This window comes from Apodemus sylvaticus, chromosome 19, assembly GCF_947179515.1.
Source record: "Apodemus sylvaticus chromosome 19, mApoSyl1.1, whole genome shotgun sequence".
NCBI classification, from domain to species: Eukaryota; Metazoa; Chordata; class Mammalia; order Rodentia; family Muridae; genus Apodemus; species Apodemus sylvaticus.
The window spans coordinates 3967181-3985941 of NC_067490.1; the positions used below are offsets into that span (position 1 = coordinate 3967181).

General features: G+C 52.8%; 3 protein-coding genes across 4 annotated transcripts in view; 2 read left to right on the top strand and 1 right to left on the bottom strand.

The window, feature by feature from the left end:
- The window catches only part of LOC127669619 (H-2 class I histocompatibility antigen, D-B alpha chain-like), a 450763-nt gene extending 446164 nt beyond the window's left edge, over window positions 1-4599 (top strand). Inside the window, exon 11 of the mRNA XM_052163739.1 lies at window positions 4219-4599. The gene's annotated coding sequence lies outside the window, so the exon portion shown is untranslated. The remainder of the gene's footprint in view (window positions 1-4218) is intronic.
- On the top strand, window positions 81-4599 carry LOC127669623 (H-2 class I histocompatibility antigen, L-D alpha chain-like). Of its 2 annotated transcripts, XM_052163763.1 has the most exons (8): window positions 81-194; window positions 398-667; window positions 864-1139; window positions 3085-3360; window positions 3488-3604; window positions 3784-3816; window positions 3991-4038; window positions 4174-4599. In XM_052163763.1, exons 1-8 carry the CDS (start codon window positions 122-124, stop codon window positions 4176-4178), a joined length of 1098 nt encoding a protein of 365 aa, XP_052019723.1. In that variant the 5' UTR covers window positions 81-121; the 3' UTR covers window positions 4179-4599. The 2 variants fall into 2 exon arrangements, with proteins under 2 accessions (XP_052019723.1, XP_052019724.1); XM_052163764.1 differs by lacking the exon at window positions 3991-4038.
- A 7643-nt stretch (window positions 4600-12242) lies between these two features.
- The window catches only part of Vps52 (VPS52 subunit of GARP complex), an 11221-nt gene continuing 4702 nt past the window's right edge, over window positions 12243-18761 (bottom strand). The window contains exons 8-20 of the mRNA XM_052163691.1: window positions 18178-18278; window positions 17945-18077; window positions 17781-17838; window positions 17058-17191; window positions 16563-16718; window positions 16296-16414; window positions 15961-16084; window positions 15686-15781; window positions 15492-15599; window positions 15266-15331; window positions 14393-14504; window positions 13468-13586; window positions 12243-13291 (exon numbers count right to left, since the gene is read on the bottom strand). Coding sequence (XP_052019651.1) covers window positions 13145-13291; window positions 13468-13586; window positions 14393-14504; window positions 15266-15331; window positions 15492-15599; window positions 15686-15781; window positions 15961-16084; window positions 16296-16414; window positions 16563-16718; window positions 17058-17191; window positions 17781-17838; window positions 17945-18077; window positions 18178-18278 — 1473 coding nt within the window. The 3' untranslated portion in view covers window positions 12243-13144. The remainder of the gene's footprint in view (window positions 13292-13467; window positions 13587-14392; window positions 14505-15265; window positions 15332-15491; window positions 15600-15685; window positions 15782-15960; window positions 16085-16295; window positions 16415-16562; window positions 16719-17057; window positions 17192-17780; window positions 17839-17944; window positions 18078-18177; window positions 18279-18761) is intronic.

An 18761-nucleotide genomic window follows, 5' to 3' on the forward strand; every position in this document is an offset into this window, starting at 1 on the left:
TGACGCGCTCGCAGTTCTCATCCCCATTGGGTGACGCGATCCTGGGGATCCAATCACCGTCGCCGAGGGCACAGGTTATAAAGTCCACGCAGCCCGCGGGACTCTGACGCCCGGATCCCAGATGGAGGCGATGGCGCCTCGCACGCTGCTCCTGCTGCTGGCGGCCGCCCTGGTCCCGACCCAGACCCGCGCGGGTGAGTGCGGGGTCGGGAGGGAAACGGGCTCTGCGGGGAGGGGCGGGGGCAGCACCGGGGAAACCGCGTCCCTGCGTCGCCCACCGGACCCTTCGCCCCTTCTCCACCCGCGTCCCGAGCCCCGCGCCCTGCTCCCCTCCCGGCCCGCGCACCCGCCCGGGGTCCCGGGAGGAGGTCGGGGTCTCACCGCGCGCCGCCCCCAGGCTCACACTCGATGCGGTATTTCGAGACCGCCGTGTCCCGGCCCGGCCTCGGGGAGCCCTGGTACGTGGAAGTCGGCTACGTGGACGACACGCAGTTCGTGCGCTTCGACAGCGACGCGGAGAATCCGAGGATGGAGCCGCGCGCGGGGTGGGTGGAGCAGGAGGGGCCGGAGTATTGGGAGCGGAACACACGGAACGCCAGGGGCCATGAGCAGTGGCACCGAGAGAGCCTGAGGAACCTGCGCGGCTACTACAACCAGAGCGAGGCCGGTGAGTGACCCCGGGTCGGAGGTCACGACCCCTCCACGTCCCGACACAGGGGCCGGAGACGTCCCGGGTCCCAAGTCCGAGGTTCGGGAGCAGAACCGACCCGGGACCGGTTTCCCTTTCAGTTTGGAGAAGTCCGCGGGTGGGCGGGGCCGGGGCGGGGCGGGGCCGGGGCGGGGCTGACCGCGGGGTCCCGCAGGCTCTCACACACTACAGAACATGTATGGCTGTGACGTGGACTCGGACGGGCGCCTCCTCCGCGGGTACCGGCAGTTCGCCTACGACGGCCGCGATTACATCGCCCTGAACGATGACCTGAAAACGTGGACGGCGGCGGACATGGCGGCGCAGATCAGCCGACGGAAGTTGGAGCAGGCTGGTGAAGCAGAGAGACGCAGGGCCTACCTGGAGGGCACGTGCGTGGAGTGGCTCCGCAGATACCTGGAGCGCGGGAAGGAGACGCTGCTGCGCACAGGTGCAGGGGCCGCGGGCAGCTCCTCCCTCTGCCCTCGGGCTGGGGCTCAGTCCTGGGGAAGAAGAAACCCTCAGCTGGGGCGATGCCCCTGTCTCAGAGGGGAGACAGTGTCCCTGGGTCTCCTGATCCTCATCACAGTGACTGCACTGCCTCTCCCAGGGCTCAGCCTCCTCCCTGGACAGTGCCCAGGCTGTGTCAGGAGGGAAGGAGAGAATTTCCCCCACTTAGCAATGGCGGCTCCCTGCAGTCTGAAGCCTCTGTCAGCCATGGCCTCTCCCAGGCCAGGTTCTCTGCCCACACCCACTCTCTATGGACACTGACTCCTGTCATGCTGAGTGTGCCAGCCCTTACACCTCAGGACCAGAAGTCTTCTTTACCCAATAGGAGACATGGACTCCTCTTCACTAGGCTGGTTCCCCAGTTTCTAGAACTTTCCAAAGAATACATTCTCACAGATCCTGTCCTGTCTGTGGGGTTTGCATCCCTTCCACAACCCAACTCTATCTATTCCTACAGTGGTGAGTGGTCACAGGAGCCCTTATGGGGGACCCTGGAGGAATAGAAATCGTGGAATTTCCTTTTTTTTTTTTTTTTTTTTTTTTTTTGATTTGTTTTTTTCGAGACAGGATTTCTCTGTGTAGCCTTGGCTGTCCTGGAACTCACTCTGTGGACCAGGCTGGCCTTGAACTCAGAAATCCACCTCCCTCTGCCTCCCAAGTGCTGGGATTAAAGGTGTGCGCCACCACCGCCCTATTTCTTACTTTCTCTTTTTTCTTTTCTTTCTTTCTTCTTCTTCTTCTTCTTCTTTTTTTTTTTTTTTTTTTTTTTGATTTTGTTTTTTTGCATTTGGTTTTTTCAAGACAGTGTTTCTCTGTATAGCCCTGACTGTCCTGAAACTCACTCTGTAGATCAGGCTGGCCTCAAACTCAGAAATCTGCCTGCCTCTGCCTCCCAGAGTGCTGGGATTACAGGCGTGCGCCACACTGCCTGGCTTTTTTTTTTTTTTTTTTTTTTTTTTTGGCATTAATTTGTTTCTAGTCAGGTTTTGTCTGCACTGCAGTGACCCTGTTTCTCCATGCCCTAGAATTGTCATTTATATCAGTGTCCACAGGTGCTAGGGGAGACTGCTAACTTGAATAATTAGACAAGGTAAATCAGGGTTCCCTTAAAAGGGAGATTTTTTTTGTGAACTTAGACTATTTCCTGTCAAAACTAAACATCCAGAACCCCCCTGCTCTTCCTTTGCCCCCATAAGTTACAGTGTTCCTCTAGTGAATCAGGAATTGGACTCTAAGAGACAGGGTCTTCTGCAGTCCAGGGCTGGAGTGAGAGGGAAGATCCTCACACCCTGTGAGCCTGCTGTGTTCAGTGAGTGCTGCACTGAGGTCCACAGCACACTCCAGGGATCCTGTGTGACACACCTGTACATTGTCACCCCAGAGGCAGGGCCTGGGAGTCATTTTCTCTGGCTGAGTGTCAGAGGTTCATCACATTTCTGCTACACACTGTGTGATAGCTGTTCACTTGGACTGACAGTTATGTTGGTCAACAAGATGACCACAGGGGTTGAGTCTCAGTGGTGGCACCCTTGCTGTAGCATTAAACCCTGATTTCTAATTTTGATATGAACTCAAGCACATATTACATTACTTATTTTCCATCCCATCTTCCATTCTGTGACTACCTACCTCATGCTATAGAGCATCGCATAAGGACGACCATGTTGACCCAGTGGCTCATGTGGATTCCCTCTGAGCTTCTGAGTCCCCCAGAAACATGTGCAGTTCTGTGCTGAGGGGACCAGCTCTGCCTGCAGGTCACTAGCGCAATGACAGTTGATGTGTCAAACAGAGACATAGTTCAGTGTCATCATAGATTTAACTGTGTCTTGTGTAGATTTTAGTGTGTCTTCTTAATTGTGGGATTTCTTACATCTTCCACACAGATCCCCCAAAGGCACATGTGACCCATCACCCCAGATCTGAAGGTGATGTCACCCTGAGGTGCTGGGCCCTGGGCTTCTACCCTGCTGACATCACCCTGACCTGGCAGTTGAATGGGGAGGAGCTGACCCAGGACATGGAGCTTGTGGAGACCAGGCCTTCAGGAGATGGAACCTTCCAGAAGTGGGCATCTGTGGTGGTGCCTCTTGGGAAGGAGCAGAATTACACATGCCATGTGCACCATGAGGGGCTGTCTGAGCCCCTCACCCAGAGATGGGGTAAGGAGGGTGTGGGTGCAGAGCTGGGGTCAGGGAAAGCTGGAGCCTTCTGCAGACCCTGAGCAGGTCAGGGCTGAGAGCTGGGGTCACGACCCTCACCTTCATTTCCTGTGTCTGTCCTTCCTAGAGCCTCCTCCATCCACCGACTCCAACATGGTGATCATTGCTGGTCTGGTTGTCCTTGGAGCTGTGGCCTTCATTGGAGTTGTGGTGGCTGTTGTGTTGTATAGGAGGAGAAACACAGGTAGGAAAGGGCAGGGTCTGGGTTTTCTCTCAGCCTCCTTTAGAAGTGTGCTCTGCCCATCAAGGGGAAACACAGCCACACCCCACATTGCTCCTGTCTCCACCTGGGTCTGCTGTCAGTTCTGGGAACTTCCTAGTGTCAAGATCTTCCTTGAACTCTCACACCTTTTCTTCTCACAGGTGGAAAAAGAGGGGACTATGCTCCAGCTTCAGGTTAGTGTGGGGACAGGATTGTCCTGGGGCCATTGGAGTGAAGCTGGGGATGGTGGGAGCTCTGGGAATCCATAACAGCTCCTCCAGAGAAATCTTCTGGGGGCCTGAGTTGTACTGTGATATGAATACATACATACATACATGTACATATACATTTGTTTTGTTTTACCCTAGGCAGGGACGGCTCCCAGAGCTCTGATATGTCTCTCCCAGATTGTAAAGGTGACACTTTGGGGTCTGATTAGGGAGGAGCAATGTGGACATGATTGGGTTTCAGGGACTCCCAGAATCCCCTGTGAGCTGTGGGTTGTTGGGATGTTGACTTCACAGTGATGGTTCATGACTCTCATTCTCTAGCATGAAGACAGCTGCCTGGAGTGGACTGAGTGACAGTGTATTCAGGTCTCTCCTGTGACACCCAGAGCCCTCAGTTCTCTTTAGACAACAGTGTCTGATGTTGCCTGTGAGCCTCGGGGCTCAATGTGAAGAACTGTGGAGCCCAGCCTGCCCTGCACACAGGACCCTGTCCCTGCGCTGCCCTGTGTTCCCTTCCACAGCCAACCTTCCTGGTCCAACCACACACTGGGGGACATCTGCATCCTGTCAGCTCCATGCTGCCCTGAGCTGCAGCTCCTCACTTCCACACTGAGAATGAGAATCTGGATGTGAACTTGATTGTTCACATCTTCACCCTGAGGGCTTTGATTGCTTCTTAATTTCATGGATTGAGAATTCATAAAATTTTTTTAAAGAAATAAATGACATATGCAGAACCTTCCAGAATCTGTGTCCCTATGCTGTGTGTATCTGGTGGGAGACAGTGAGGCTGTGGGAACTGAGTGTGAACAGAGCTGTGCCGAGTCGGGCTCAGTCAGTTATTATCTGTGATGGGGTCACTCCGTGGCTGGGTCACTCCAAGCTCTGCTGTCTCCATCACTGTGAAGCACATGCTGAGAGTCTGTCATCACAAGGACACAGGGAAGGACAGAGCCTTGTCCTATCCTCAGGATTGTGAGCCCCAAGACCTAAAGCTCAGAGACTCAAGTGGGGATCCTTCAGTGTGCTGGGTGGGTGCACAAGAAAAGTCACACTACATTTCCTCCACCCACTTGCTTTAGCTACTAATGATGCCGTCCTGAAGCTGCCCTGTCCCCTGCCACTGTGGTGATGTCTGCTTCTCCTTCTCTCCAGTGTCTTTTCCGTGGTTCTCAGGCATAGGATGTGATTTTCTGTTGAACTCTCAAGAACACATCCACAGCTGAGATAATTGGCTTAGATTTTTCAGAACCTATTTTTAATAATGGTTCTTAAATGCTTAACCTCCCTGCTATCTGTCACCCACCAGAAGTCATGGAAAAGAAAGGATATGAGGACACAGGGAAGTGCACCCTTTGGGGTTAGAGATGGTTATTTGGGGCAAATAGAATCTATGTTGTCGGGATACTAACAGTTCAGTTCACAAGAATCAGCAATGGCAGCTCAATGCAGAAGCCGGGATGCTCAGCTGTTTGCCGTTTAGGAGGAGTTCCTTGGGACAATTTCAATCCAGCAGTCCAGGTCTGTAGTGTCAGGATAGCAAACAGGAATCATCAGCTGTGCTAGGACCCAGCAGAGACAGCCAGGCCTCCACTGAATCAGCCTGAGTCAGCAGGAGACACCAGGAGAAGTTCTCTGCGGTGCCTCTCTCAACAGAGTGAAGATCAGTGAAGATGAAGACTTGAGACCAACAAAGCGCTGCAGAGCCAGCTATGCGAGCCCGCCATCACTTACACTGCATCCTATTACACTCTCCCCAGACATCACGTGTCCTTCAGGAGTCTTGCCTCAGCACAACACCACGTGACTCTGTCTTAGCAAAACTCCACGTGAGCCTGTACCAGCTGACATAGCCAGACACTTCCCTTCACTCTGCCAATCAGCAGCTGCAAAAGCAGCAAGAAGCCGCCAAAACCTCACCAGAAGATTTTTGATGCATTTGTCTCTATGGAGTCCTGAGAAACAATGACCAGTAAACAATGGTAAGGCTTACCAATACCATGCAGCCTTGCCTACTGTCTGTTGGGATTTATTTACATTCCTTCTAAACATCAGGTGTCCTTTCATGTGTCTGCTTCAGCAAAACATCCTTTCACCTGTGTCTGCTTCAGCAAAACCTCATTTGACACAACTGACTTTCCACAGAAAACAGACGTTGTCACTTCAAGAACAGCAATGCTTCTCTCTCCTGAAACTTGGGTATGGCTTCCTGAACCATTTACACTCCTGGACTAAGTCTCTTCATCTCCACTGCCTGCTCTGTGGACTTGTGGCTTGCAGCCCTGACTCGGGCATGATGGATGCTGTATTCAGCATAGTCTGCCTTAAAGTCAGGTTCATAGGCCTGTTGTTGCCTTGCATGGTGGACTGCTCTATATTGCAGGAGACCAAAGTCCCGCTCAAAGGCCTCTAACTATTTAAATGAAATTAGGCTTATAGCCCTAAAGACACAGGAGGCAAAAACGGAGGTAAAACCCTGTCAACGAACCTTTATTTTCTTAACTATATAGGAGATACCTATTACAAGCCTGATTCTGCAACTAAACTGCCAACTCTTTAGAAATCTCTATCTGTGTCATTCTTCTGAGCAAGTCTACATTTCCCTTGAGCTCCTCCAAACCCAAGATGGCTCCTTAGCTTTTCCTAGATTTGTCCTGCCAGATGCTTCTGTTGTTCCTGCAAGCCCAAAGAGGAAATTCCCATCTCTTACCTGGAGCTCCTTCTTAGAGGCTCTTCCAAGCTGACAGAGAGAGAGAGAGAGAGAGAGAGAGAGAGAGAGAGACAGAGAGACAGAGAGACAGAGAGACAGAGAGACAGAGAGAGCTCTGTCTGTCAAGGGTCCAATTGCTTATTTAAGAAAAATGTCTAAGCCGGGCAGTGGTGGCACACACCTTTAATCCCAGCAATTGGGAGGCAGAGGCAGGCGGATTTCTGGTTTGAGGCCAGCCTGGTCTACAGAGTGAGTTCCAGGACAGTCAGGGCATCACAGAGAAACCCTGCCTCGAAAAAAACAAAAACAAAAACAAATTGTCTAGCTCCTCCCATACACCCTTGCCAGGCTGAGCCACGTCGCTGTCATGGGATTTTTCTCCTCAGGAATTGGTAGGTTTTTGTTTTTTTTAATCCCTTATTTTTCTGGCATCAGGCCCATGGGCTAGAGTGGAAAACGCTTCCTGGATGCAGCTGGGTTTTGCTAAGGTGCCATTTCTGTGGGGCTGCTGGGGACTGGAGGGGACTGGAGATGTGCTGCCACCATGGACAGCTCCTGTGAGGCCTGCAGGCTGAGGAGATGTAGTGGAGCCTCCATTTTAATAGGACCTGCCATTTTGAACAGCTCCTGTGGGGTATTTACTGAGGTGGCCCATAGGCTGGAGCAGAAAGGAAGGGCCTGCCCCACTGTAACGGATTTAGCGTTATGGACCACAATACCCCAGGATAGACCCTTTCTCCATAAGTTGTGCCTTGTCAGATATTAAGTCACACGGATGGAAAAGGGAACTGTATTCGTTACTTTTCTGTTGCTGTGATAAAACATCATGTCCAAGGAAACTAACAGAAGGTTCATCTGGGGATTAGGGTCCCAAAGAGTTAAGAGTCCATCACCACCATGACAGCAAACACCAGGCATGGCAGCAGGAACAGCTGAGAGCTCACACCTCCAACCACGCCCCCAGTGACATACTTCTTCCAGCAGGGCCACACCTCCTAAGCTTCCCCAAACAGCACCAACAGGGAATTAAGTATTCAAGTGACCAAGAATATGGGGTCATCCTATTCAAAGGACCACAGTAACTAATACAGTGACACCCAAGCTCTCAGGGCAGATATGGGATCTTGAGGTATAGGGCCAGGGAAATGTTAGCGATCCCCAAAACCAGACAGGAGCTGATCCGATGGAATCACAGTAGGGACTTTTTATAAGAGCTAGCTCAGGCCAGCACACAGTGTCATGTAGGACACTTTTGGGGATGAGGAGACCTGAATATCTATCGGGGCGAGGCTTTATAGTAAGCAGCAAGCAGGTGGTGAGTGTGCAAGCCTCTAACTGGGAAGGAAATTGGCTGGTGCTGGGAACATATCATAAATTTAATTTTTGTTTCTCTCTGCATTGGTGGTCGTTAGACTGAGGACAGGTTTGTAAACTGGGGTGCAGTTTTGTTGGGGGTGTAACCTGGAGACACAGGTCCTGTTGGGGGTAAGCCTAGATACTGGAGCGAGGCTTGTGTTTTGTTGAGAGGTAACTTGGAAACTAATGCTAGGTACTGGGCTGTTAGTTTGTCTCAGTTCTAGTTCTCTAAAATGGAGTCTGAATGTAAGGTTTGGCCTCTCACAGGTGCAGCTGACTCTGCCACAGGGGAGACCTGGGCAAGAAGGCCTGGTTCTCCAGAGTCACCCAAGGCAATGCTGGTGCCCTTCGGGCCAGGAAATGCGTTTTCTAATGTCACAGTGGGCACCCCTTGTATGTGCCAAGTCCAGGAATGAAGCAACTTTCCAAAGGAAACGTTCAAACCCAATGGTCTCCAAGGGGCCATCGAGATGGCTCAGCGTGTGAGGTTCTTGTCACCAAGCTTGGCTCCCTGAGTTTGATCCACGGAAGCCCCATGGTGACCGGAGAGACCTGACTCCTGTAAGTTATCCTCTGAGCCTCACACGGGAATCATGACATGCACATCCCTGCACATGATTATTAAATCAGTGCGATAAAAATGAAAAAGTAATCACCATGGTTTCATGTAGAAGGACATGGGAACATGTATGTATAAGGACACATATGTATAAGTTGTATCCAGTTTTCCTTCAGAGTTTGCACTGGGGAAATTTTCCTGTGTCTAAAACCCACATTGTGATGAGAAGCTGCCAGGAGGATTGAAGGGAAACCCATGCAAGGGTGATCACAGAGATTTTAAACTATTTTACGTGTTATGTATTTATACTATTGCTTTATGTGTGTGTTGTGTGAATGAGGGCACTCCCCAGCTGTGGTGTGTGTGTTGGGGGTTGGGGGAGTCAGAAGACAATCTTGGAGACCCAGTTCTCTCTTTCCATGTGGGTTCTGGGGGACTGACACCAGGTGGTCAGACCTCATGACAAGCACGTCTGCCTGAGTCACCTCACCATCCTGGCCTGGGTGTCAACCACCCTGTTTATGGAGGTGTTGAGAAATTGACCCCCGGGGCCTGTGGTGTACAAGGTGGGCACTCTAATCACTGAGCCACATTCCCAATGTTTGGAAAACCTGTCAGCGGACAAGAGTTTTCTGTTATTACAAAGGCCTGTACTAAAGCTTTGGGATAAAGATGGAATTAGAGACTACCTATTAAAAACAGACATGGGTGGAGTTCAAGAAGTACTTTGGCAACACAGCCAGCTAATGTGAGGACCTAAGCTAGGAGAACCAGGCCTGAAGGGGAAATTTCTGGTTTCCTTGAAGACTCAGTTTGGTAGTGTGATGTTTTCCTGGAATTGTCTTATGGGAGGATGATTTTACTGAAGCAGACATGTGATGTATTTCTGGAAGTGCATGGAAAAGGGGTGTGTGATGTTTTGCTAGAGCTTGAGAGATGTCCTCTTAAGAGAACACCTGGTGTTTGGAAAGGGTGTGAATATAACCCAACAGACCACGGATGACGCTGTGTGGCATTGGTTCACCTGCCACTCTGTGCTGGTCCTCACTGTCGATGCTGTGGCATTGGTTAGCCTTGCCTTCTTTGCTGATCGTTTGTCATGACTTTGTAGAGAGAAATGAACCAAAGAACTTCTGGTGAGTTCCAGCAGCTTCTTCCTGCTTCTGCCAACTCAGGCCGATTGGTGGAACCTCAGAGTTTCTTCTGGATTGAACTGCCATTGCTGATTCCTGTGAACTCAACTGCTGATATCCTGACAATGCAGATTGGACTCACTCCAAAGAACTATTTCTAAATAGGTCCACACCCTCCTCTGCCCTATTAACCCTTCCTTTCCACTCCCTCTGCTGGGTGGTGAGCTAGGAGAGAGGTTAAGGCATTTAAGTAGATTTATTAAAGTAGCATTTGCATAGACTGAGCACTGTGGGGACAGTGTGGGAAGCTCCTTCTCTTGGACTCTGTAACCCTGAGGGACCCAGGGCTTCTCCTGTTCACACCTTCTCTGCAGGGTAGTTAGGGGGTTCAGGCCTGAGTGAGGCCCTGTGCTGCAGAGAAAAGAATCACAGAGAGCCACAGCATAAAAATAAAGATGGTGTCACTTCTGAGTAAAATCATGGAGCTGGAGAGATTGCTCAGAGGTGGAGAATGCTCACTGCTGTTCCAGAGGACCTGGGTTCAGTCCCAGCTCTCACCCACTTGTAGCTCCAGTCTCAGAGGGGATAGGGCGCCCTCTGCTGGCCTCCGAGGGCATCCACACATGGGTTGTACAGACATATGTGGATATAAAATGCCCATATAATAAAAATATTTTTTAAGACAACATAAAAGAAATGGGGGGAATAAGATTTCTGTAAAGACAGAGATCCCTGAACAGTATTGGGGGTCATTACAGCACATAGCAACACCTCCAAACCCTAGTGCAGGACTCTAGGGTCCCCTGCACTAGATGTACACACTGCTCTTAGGGATTCAGCAAGGGAAGGGAGAAATCCACACAACTCCCCTACAGAGTGGCCCCTGATGCTAATGGTCTGCGAAGCCTGTGAGGTCGTGCATTTACGCTGTTGGGTTGTTATGTCTGTAGCTCCGGTTGAACTTGCTGTTTGTGTTTTAAACATTCATCATGTACACACATTCATTATGTACACAGTGTTCTTCCTGCAAATGTGCCTATTCACCACAAGAGGGCGCCAGATCTCACTATAGATGGTTGTGAGCCACTGTGTGATTTCTGAGAATTCAACTCCTGATCCAGGAAAACAGTTAGTGCTCTCAACCTCTGAGTCATCTCTCCAGTCCCGACCTTGAATGATCTCCTGCTTCACCTCAGCATGCTGTGGTGTGTGTGTGTGTGTGTGTGTGTGTATCACTGTGACTGGAGAGTGTGTTGTTAACAATCAGGGGAGGAGCTGAGATGTAATCTCACCCAGAAGTTGTGTTTCAGCCCAAAGATCATAAACACCCGTGAAATTTGCAAAACAGAGGATTTGGGGCTGAAAAGAAAGTCCCTGGTTGCTTAGGTATGAGGAGGGCAAAGGCGACCACAACTCCCTGCCTTCCCCAGCATTCAAAGCTCACAGTGGCTAAGGTGACCCAGAACCTGACCACTTCCTGCTCCTGTGTTCTGCTGCCCCCTGGCGGCTGTGAGCGGCATCGCGGGTTCGAACTGGGCTCTATGTCAAATGTCCCTCCAGACTGCAAACTGCAGAGTCCAGGAACATCTGGCCGGCTTCACGAGACCCCAAGCTGTCCGGGTCACACTGAGGAAGGGGCGCACTAAGGACACAGGTATCCCCCACACAGCCCCCACATCGGAGCATTAGTTTCTTTTTCTTTTATGGTTGCTGTTGCCCGGGATTTACCCCAGGGCTTCCAACCTGGTGACGTGTCCTAACTGAACCACACACCAGCTGAGTGTGATGTGACCACCCAAAGGAAGGCTCCTGGGTTTCTTATGGAATGCCTTTAACCCCGCCCTCGGGAGGGCGGGTCTCTGGATTCTTTGACCACATTGCAAGTCCAAGAACACCCAGGGCTATAAAGTGAAACCAGAACAGGGGATCCCCAGGACTGACACCTGGAAGGGGGTAGGGGTCTGGGGTGGCGTAGGTGGGAAAGTTGTAACAAGTGAGGGAGCAGCATGGTTCCCCAGCCTAGCACAGCCCAGGCCCCGGGCAGTGAGTGGGGTGAAGGAAATGACCTCAAGTTACCTTTTGTTTCCTTGACGGCACCTTTCACCTGGAATTTCCCCCACATAGTAGATGGTTCCTGGGGACGGCTTCCCGCCCCTGAGCTGTGTCCCAGACCTTTAAAGACGTGGTCCAGGCTGGCCTTGAACTGATGCTGTAACTGAAGCAGCTTTCCATCCAGTGCCTCAGGCTCCCAATCAGCCAGGATTGCAGGCCTACAAACCAGCCTGGCTTTTGTTTAAGACTTGGTCAAGGGTGCCAGGCCGGGATGGCGCACACCTTTAATCCCAGCACTTGGGAGGCAGAGGCAGGTGGATCTCTAAGTTCGAGACCAGCCTGGTCTACAGAGTGAGTTTCACAATGACCAGGTCTACACAGAGAAACCTTGTGTCAAAGGCTAAACAACTTGGTCAAGGATGTTCCTTCACTCTAGAACCTGTGGGTCATGACCCCTTTGGGGGCCAAACCCTTTCACAGGGGTTGCTTAAGAGCATCAGAAAACACAGATATTTATATTACTATTCTTGACAGTAGCAAAATTATAATTATGAAATAACAATGAAAATAACTTTATGGCTGTGGTCACCATGAGGAACTGTATTAAAGAGTCACAGTATTAGGAACGGCTGCTCAGGAGTCTGCAAACTCTGTACAGAGGTGGGGCAGAGGGCAGAGGGCAGCGGGTAGCAGGCAGGGTCTGGGTTACATGGAAATGACAAGATCTGTTTTGGAGCCAGGCCCATCCCTGCCTCGATGCCTGGGTGCAGGTGTTACAGGCCCTGTACCCTCAAAGGAGCTGTGAGGGCCACTTAGAGGCCGACACAGACAACCTCAGAGTCTGTGTGGATTTCTCCCATGGTAGCCCTCACGACAGCGCACAAAGCTACCACGATCCCAGACCCTGAGACAACTGCCAGCCTCCTGGAGATCTACAAACAGTCCCCTCCTGAGCAACTATGCCACCCCTGGGCCAGAAGCAGCAACAGACCTGGGGGTCCTACCCCACCCTCTTCCTGATGCCCACCAGGAACTGACTAGGTCCACAATAAGGAAATGCTGGAGAACTCAAAGGTCCAGGGACAAAGGAGAGGACACGGGCCCAGCATAGTGAGTACTCATTATTGCCACAGACAGACTGAGCCCTCCAGGAGGTGATGTCACTGTCCCAGAGGAGCCCGCAGATCAGCGACAGGGTGGGCTACACCGCTCTGCCCTAGGAGCTGAGGGTCAGTCAGGGACTGGGACGCTGGAAGCTCACAGGCTGGGAATGAGCAGCAGAGGAGCTGACAGGACTGGGAAAGGAAGGTCACAGAAGCCCAGGGCGTGGCCTCGGGCTCACTCTGTTGATGCAGAGTCCTGGCAATGCAGGCTGAGTGGGGTGTGTGGAAGCCTTGGAGACAACGGGAACGGGAAGGGGTCCCGGGGGCCAGAGTGTGACCTGCAGAGCCCACGGGAGCCCAGGGCCCCCGCGGGTCTGGATCAGAAGTTGGGCTTGTGTTTCTTCAGCTCCACCATGAGGTGATGGATGTTGATGAGCTCCGCCCTGGCCGGGAGCGCGCGCAGCTGGGGCTGGGACAGCACCCGGTGGAAGCGGTGGTACAGCTGGATCAGCTGCGTCAGCGCCCCCTGCAGGGCAGAGTGGGTCAGACTCGTGGTGGCGGGACTGTCTGAGCTTCACCAGCATAGCAGGCACAGCTGCTGGTGGCCCTTCAGGGCAGGTGTGTGTGGGGTGCAGAGCCCAGGGGAAGGTCAGGGAAACAGACAAGCACAGGGCTCGGGCAAAGGCTGGGGTGGCCGGTCACCTGGATGATGCTGGTTCCATTTCGAAAGTTGGTAAAGCTCCGCATGACATCCTGACTCAAGGACTCCACTGACGCCTTCCAGGAACCGCCAAAGCCGCGGATCAGCTGAGTGACTCGGGCTGACCGCCAGAGGAAAGGGGGTGTCAGTGAGCAACAAGGCTTGGGGACCGTCCACCCGGCACGGAGCAACCAGGACTGGTGACTGTCCACCAGGCAAGGCCTGCCAGGGCATAGCCGTGCTCACCGTCCAGCCTGGCTTTCCTGGTATTCTTCCAGCCAAGTCTTACCTGCTGTGATGCCTCCCCCAACCCCGTGACCCACACCCAAGCTGTACTGGCTGGTTTTGTGTGTCAACTTGACACAGGCCAGAGTTATTACAGAGAAAGTAGCTACAGTTGGGGAAGTGCCTCCATGAGATCCAGCTGTGGGGCATTTTCTCAATTGGTGATTAAGGGGGCAGGGCCCCTTGTGGGTGGTGCCATCCCTGGGCTGGTGGTCTTGGGTTCTATAAGAGAGCAGGCTGAGCAAGCCAGGGGAAGCAAGCCAGTAAGGAACATCCCCCCATGGCCTCTGCGTCAGCTCCTGCTTCCTGACCTGACTTCCTTTGGTGATGAACAGCAATGAATAAGTATAAGCTGAATAAACAGTTTCCTCCCCAACTTGCTTCTTGGTCATGGTGTTTTGTCCAGGAATAGAAACCCTGACTAAGGCCGGGCAGTGGTGGCACACGCCTGTAATCCCAGCACTCTGGGAGGCAGAGGCAAGCAGATCTCTGAGTTCCGGGCCAGCCTGGTCTACAGAGTGAGTTCCAGGACAGCCAGGGCTACACAGAAAAATCCTGTCTCGAAAAAACCAAAATCCAAAAAAAAAAAAAAAAAGAAACCCTGACTCCCGCTGCCCACAGCACCATGACAACACCACATACCTTCCTCCCCTCGGAGCCGCTCAGCCTGCCCACGCTCAATCAAGGCTTCAGCCTCCTTCACGAATGCCACCAGACCCCCGAAGGGGGGGGACAGCAACTCCTCAATGAACTCCTAGAGAGAAGTGTGAGCCCACACAGGGTCAGACTCCTGGGAACAAAGGACCCCCACTCTGGACAGTGACCGCTAATGACAGGCCAGAGAGCAGCCTCTGTGAGCCTCCACGTTAGGTGATGTCACGAGGTGCAAGGGACGTCCCCAAGGATTTCCTTCCAGAACCAAGAACCTATAATCTGGCTCATCAGGGAGCAGTGCTTGCCACTGTCCCCAGAACACAAGGTGGGAGAGGGAAGAAAGGAGCCCACTCCTAAAAGTTGTGACCTCTGACCTCCATGTGCTTCAGATGTGCCTGTGCACATGCGGGGACAAACAAACAGTTCCCTGCAAAGCAGAATGCACACACACACACACACACACTCGCAGGGCTATGGTGCATGCAAACACAAACACACAGGGATAGAGTGCACACACACACACACATAAATACAGGGCTATAGTGCATACACACATGCATACATATATTGCACACACATGCATATACATGCATACCTATACTTCAGTCACACACATACATATGCATAGCTATGCTGCATGCACATGCACACACATGAATAACTTTAGTGTACACACATGCATACACACTTGTAGCTATAGTGCACGCACACACATAAATATCTATAGTTTTATTTTGCTCCTAAGCTATTAGTACCATGAAAGATTTAACAGATGAACAACAAGGCAGTGGGTTGAAATCCTGACTGCTCACAGAGGTCAGTCCAACAGCATTGCAGTCTCCTGCTGCACCCAGGCCCTACCTGTGTCCGAGCATTGAGCAGCTGCTGGAAACTCTCCACCTCTTTGCTGTCGTCAGCAGCCCGCTCCTGAGGAAGACAAGACCGGTCAGGAGCTTGGGACCCCCTTTTCTGTCGCCAGCAGGTCCTGTTCAGTCATCACTGCAGACAACCCCAGGATCTGGGTGAAGCGCTGAGTTCTGCTGAGCTCACAAGCTGTGGGGACTCCACACGGGAGGGGCAGCGTTACCATCAGCACGCCCAGCATCATGTCGTAGTTGTTGATCAGAAACACAAGCTGCTCCTTCCTGGAGGAGAACTCCGCAGCCACGCGGAGGACAAAATTCTCCACCTCCACCTGCAAAAGCCAAAGAAGGCAGCAGGTTAGGAAGCTAGGCCACAGGCCCCTCCCTCCATGTGGGCGGGTCTCCTGCCCAGCCTCACCTGGAGCTGTCCCAGCAGCTGCAGGGTGCGTTCATTGGGGATGGTCTGGTTGATGCTGACAAGTGCGGAGGAGAACTCGGCATAGCGGCGCGTGATCTCAGAGCAAGAAGGGAAGGAAGGCTCACACCTGCCTGCCTGGCACACGCGACCCCAGCTGCCTCTGCAGCTCCAACCCCAGTCAGGACCGGAGTTGTCTGCCCACGCTGACTCCTTCTGCAATACGCAACCCCCACCCAGTGTGACCACGACACCCCCTTGTCACCCTCACCCCTTACATAGTGGGGCCGAGTGTCCAGTCCCCCAAGGCGCTGGGGGTCAGTGCTGCGGACACTCAGGACATTCATCTCCAGGATCAGCTCAAACCGAGGCCACAGCAGGGCAAGCACCTGCTCCCAGTACCTGCAGGAATCAGAATCAAGGTCAGCGCGCAGGGGTGCTGGCTGCCCAGGGGAGCACAGGGTGACAGTGAGCGGGTGTGCCCAGTACCAATGCTGCCCCTGGACACACGAGTGAGGGGCATCAGGGGAGGAAGACCGGAGTCAGGACGGAGTTGTTTGTGTAAGATAAAAAGCTGACTGCCTCCAGGCACCAAGGCCCAGTGCTCAGTGACCTGTCCAGGGCAGGGACGTCCCTCTTTGCTGCGATGTTGCGGAACCGAAGAACAATGTGGATACAGAGAAAAACAGCAATGGCGTCGTAGCAGTCGGCCAGGTAGGACTCCAGGTGTTTCTGTGGCAGACAACTGAATGTTAGCTTGTTGTCCGAGGGCTGAGGGCAAACAGATGTGCATTTCTTTGGGGACCAGGCACTTGTGACCGCACTGGCTGCTGCTGAGCTCTGAGGACAGAGGGCAGAAGCACGGAAGTCGGAAGCTCACCAGCGTCATGGAGAGCGTGCGGCCCATGACGGCGTGGAACAGGTCGTGTGCAGCCGGGCCAGACACGACGAAAAATTCACAGATGAAAAGATATTCACGGCAAGAATTGTCGAGGAGGGCGTAGTGCTGGCTGCGGAAGAGCGCTTCGAACGGATACTACCGAGACAGAGACACAGACCGGTCTCCCACTGACCCCGAGGATGTGGAGACTCAGCACAGCTTAGTAATCAGAGCTCACAAGAGCACACGCCCAGCCTCCAGGCAGGGAGGAGCACCCTGGACAGGCACTGAAGAGGGTGCACAGGACACAAGAAAGCCCCGCCCACTGGCTGCCCCGCCCCCGCATCCACTTCAACTGTTGCCTCCTGATGGTCACACCCCAGCCAGTCTCCCTCTGCGGGCCTCTCAGTCCATGGCTCCTAAGCCTCCTGCATCACAGCAGGCCAGGGACCCCCAAACTAACACTTAGGGAACTGATCCCTGGCCACGACATACCCTCTGCTCTCCACGCTGGGCAGTATGGGGCACCAGGATGGGGGCCTCGAGCTCGGCCGGTGAGATGACAGCACCTCGGGTGCCCAGGGTAAAGATGGTGTTCCTGCTTCGGAGGGACGGCTTCGAGAAGAAGCGTGAACAGCATCGGAGTCAGGGAAAATAATGAGACAGACCGCACCAGGCCCAACAAGCCAAGGCCTGAGGATCCCAGGAAGCTGAATATGACCCGGACAGCCCTTTCCAGAGCCAGAGTCCTGCTTCACCTGACACCTGTAACGGCCATCAGGGTTTCACAAAGCCTCAGAAGTAAATGTGAAAAACCATCAGAATGGCGTGTGCTTCCTGGAGAGGAAGCCCTGGCTTTCATATCGTCAAAGGTCGAGAGCCACAGAATGGGTAAGAAACACAGCCCTGGGCTGGAGAGATGGCTCAGGGGTTAAGAGCACTGACTGCTCTTCCAGAGGTCCTGAGTTCAATTCCCAGCAACCACATGGTGGCTCACAACCATCTGTAATGGGATTCAATGCCCTCTTCTGGTGTGTGTGAAGACAGATACGGTGTACTCACACATAGAAAACAAATAAATCTTAAAAAGAAAGAAACAAATAGAGAAAGAGGGGAAGGGGAAGGGGAAGGGAACACAGCCCTGCAGGCTGCAGCCCCACATCCCCGCCATGGTCCCCACCATGAGCCTGGCGTGTGAAGCTCCCCTCTCCAGGATATCTTTCTTTGCTGTGTCTTCTACACCCATCAGATCGTCTTTCTCAGCAACTTCCTCGTACTAGAGAAAATAATAGAGAGCTGAACCATCACTCTCCACCACCAGCCAATGGAGAGCCCTGTCCCTCCTCCCCATGATCCAGGAGCCCCATCCCTGCCCGGCTCACCTGCACTTTCATGAGGCGCCCCAGGTAAGAGCGGAAGTAGGACAGGTAGATCTTGCTCAGCGTCTCTACATACTCATCCCTGATCTCCTTGGCTGTAGCGCGCTCATTGCCCAGTAGGAACTGATAGAAAAATCTGGAAGGACCAGGACAAGTCCGTCAGGCCCCCTGGATGCCCACGCTGGGCTGTGGAGAGAGGCTCCCAGGCCACCCTGTGCCCATCCTGGGGTGGCCACCTGTACTTCAGCAGGGCCGTCTGGGGGATCTGATAGTTGGTCATCGGCTTTCTGAAGGAGTAAATCTTCTGGAGAATGAACTCACGGATCTTCGTCACTGCCTAGACGTGGGGAACAGACAGGCTGTGGGGGGGGGGGCTTTTACTGTATGGCAGGAAGGGGGTGACAGTGTGGGGGGGTTGAAGATAAAGGAAAGGAAACAAATACTTCAGCTGTGTTCTGGTTATGGAGACACAGTCTCTCTGTGCAGCCCTTGCTGGCCTGGGACTCACAGAGGTCTGCTCGCCTCTGCCTCCTGAGTGCTGGGGATAAAACTGTGCACCACCTCGCCGGGTCTTATTTTTCCCGGTTGTTTCATTTTGTAAACATGGAAGGCTTTATAATGTGCGTGTCATCCCTAACTTACACAGTGCCACGCTAACTCCTCTGTACTGTTCTAGATTTAGCATCTACACTGCCGAGGCGAGCGAGCACTGCTTGGTTTTGAGGCAGAGTCTCATGTATCTGGGGCTGGCCCCAAACTCAGTTTCTTCTTCCACCTCCTGAGTGCTAGGACAGCAGACTTGCGCCATGGTGCCAACGTA

Bases quoted from the DNA above. Each gene is read 5' to 3' on its own strand.
- LOC127669623 (XM_052163763.1), top strand. From the start codon at position 122: ATGGAGGCGATGGCGCCTCGCACGCTGCTCCTGCTGCTGGCGGCCGCC. The intron at 1,140-3,084 runs GTGCAGGGGCCG...TCTTCCACACAG, and splicing joins GGAGACGCTGCTGCGCACAG to ATCCCCCAAAGGCACATGTG. The intron at 3,605-3,783 runs GTAGGAAAGGGC...TTCTTCTCACAG, and splicing joins GTATAGGAGGAGAAACACAG to GTGGAAAAAGAGGGGACTAT.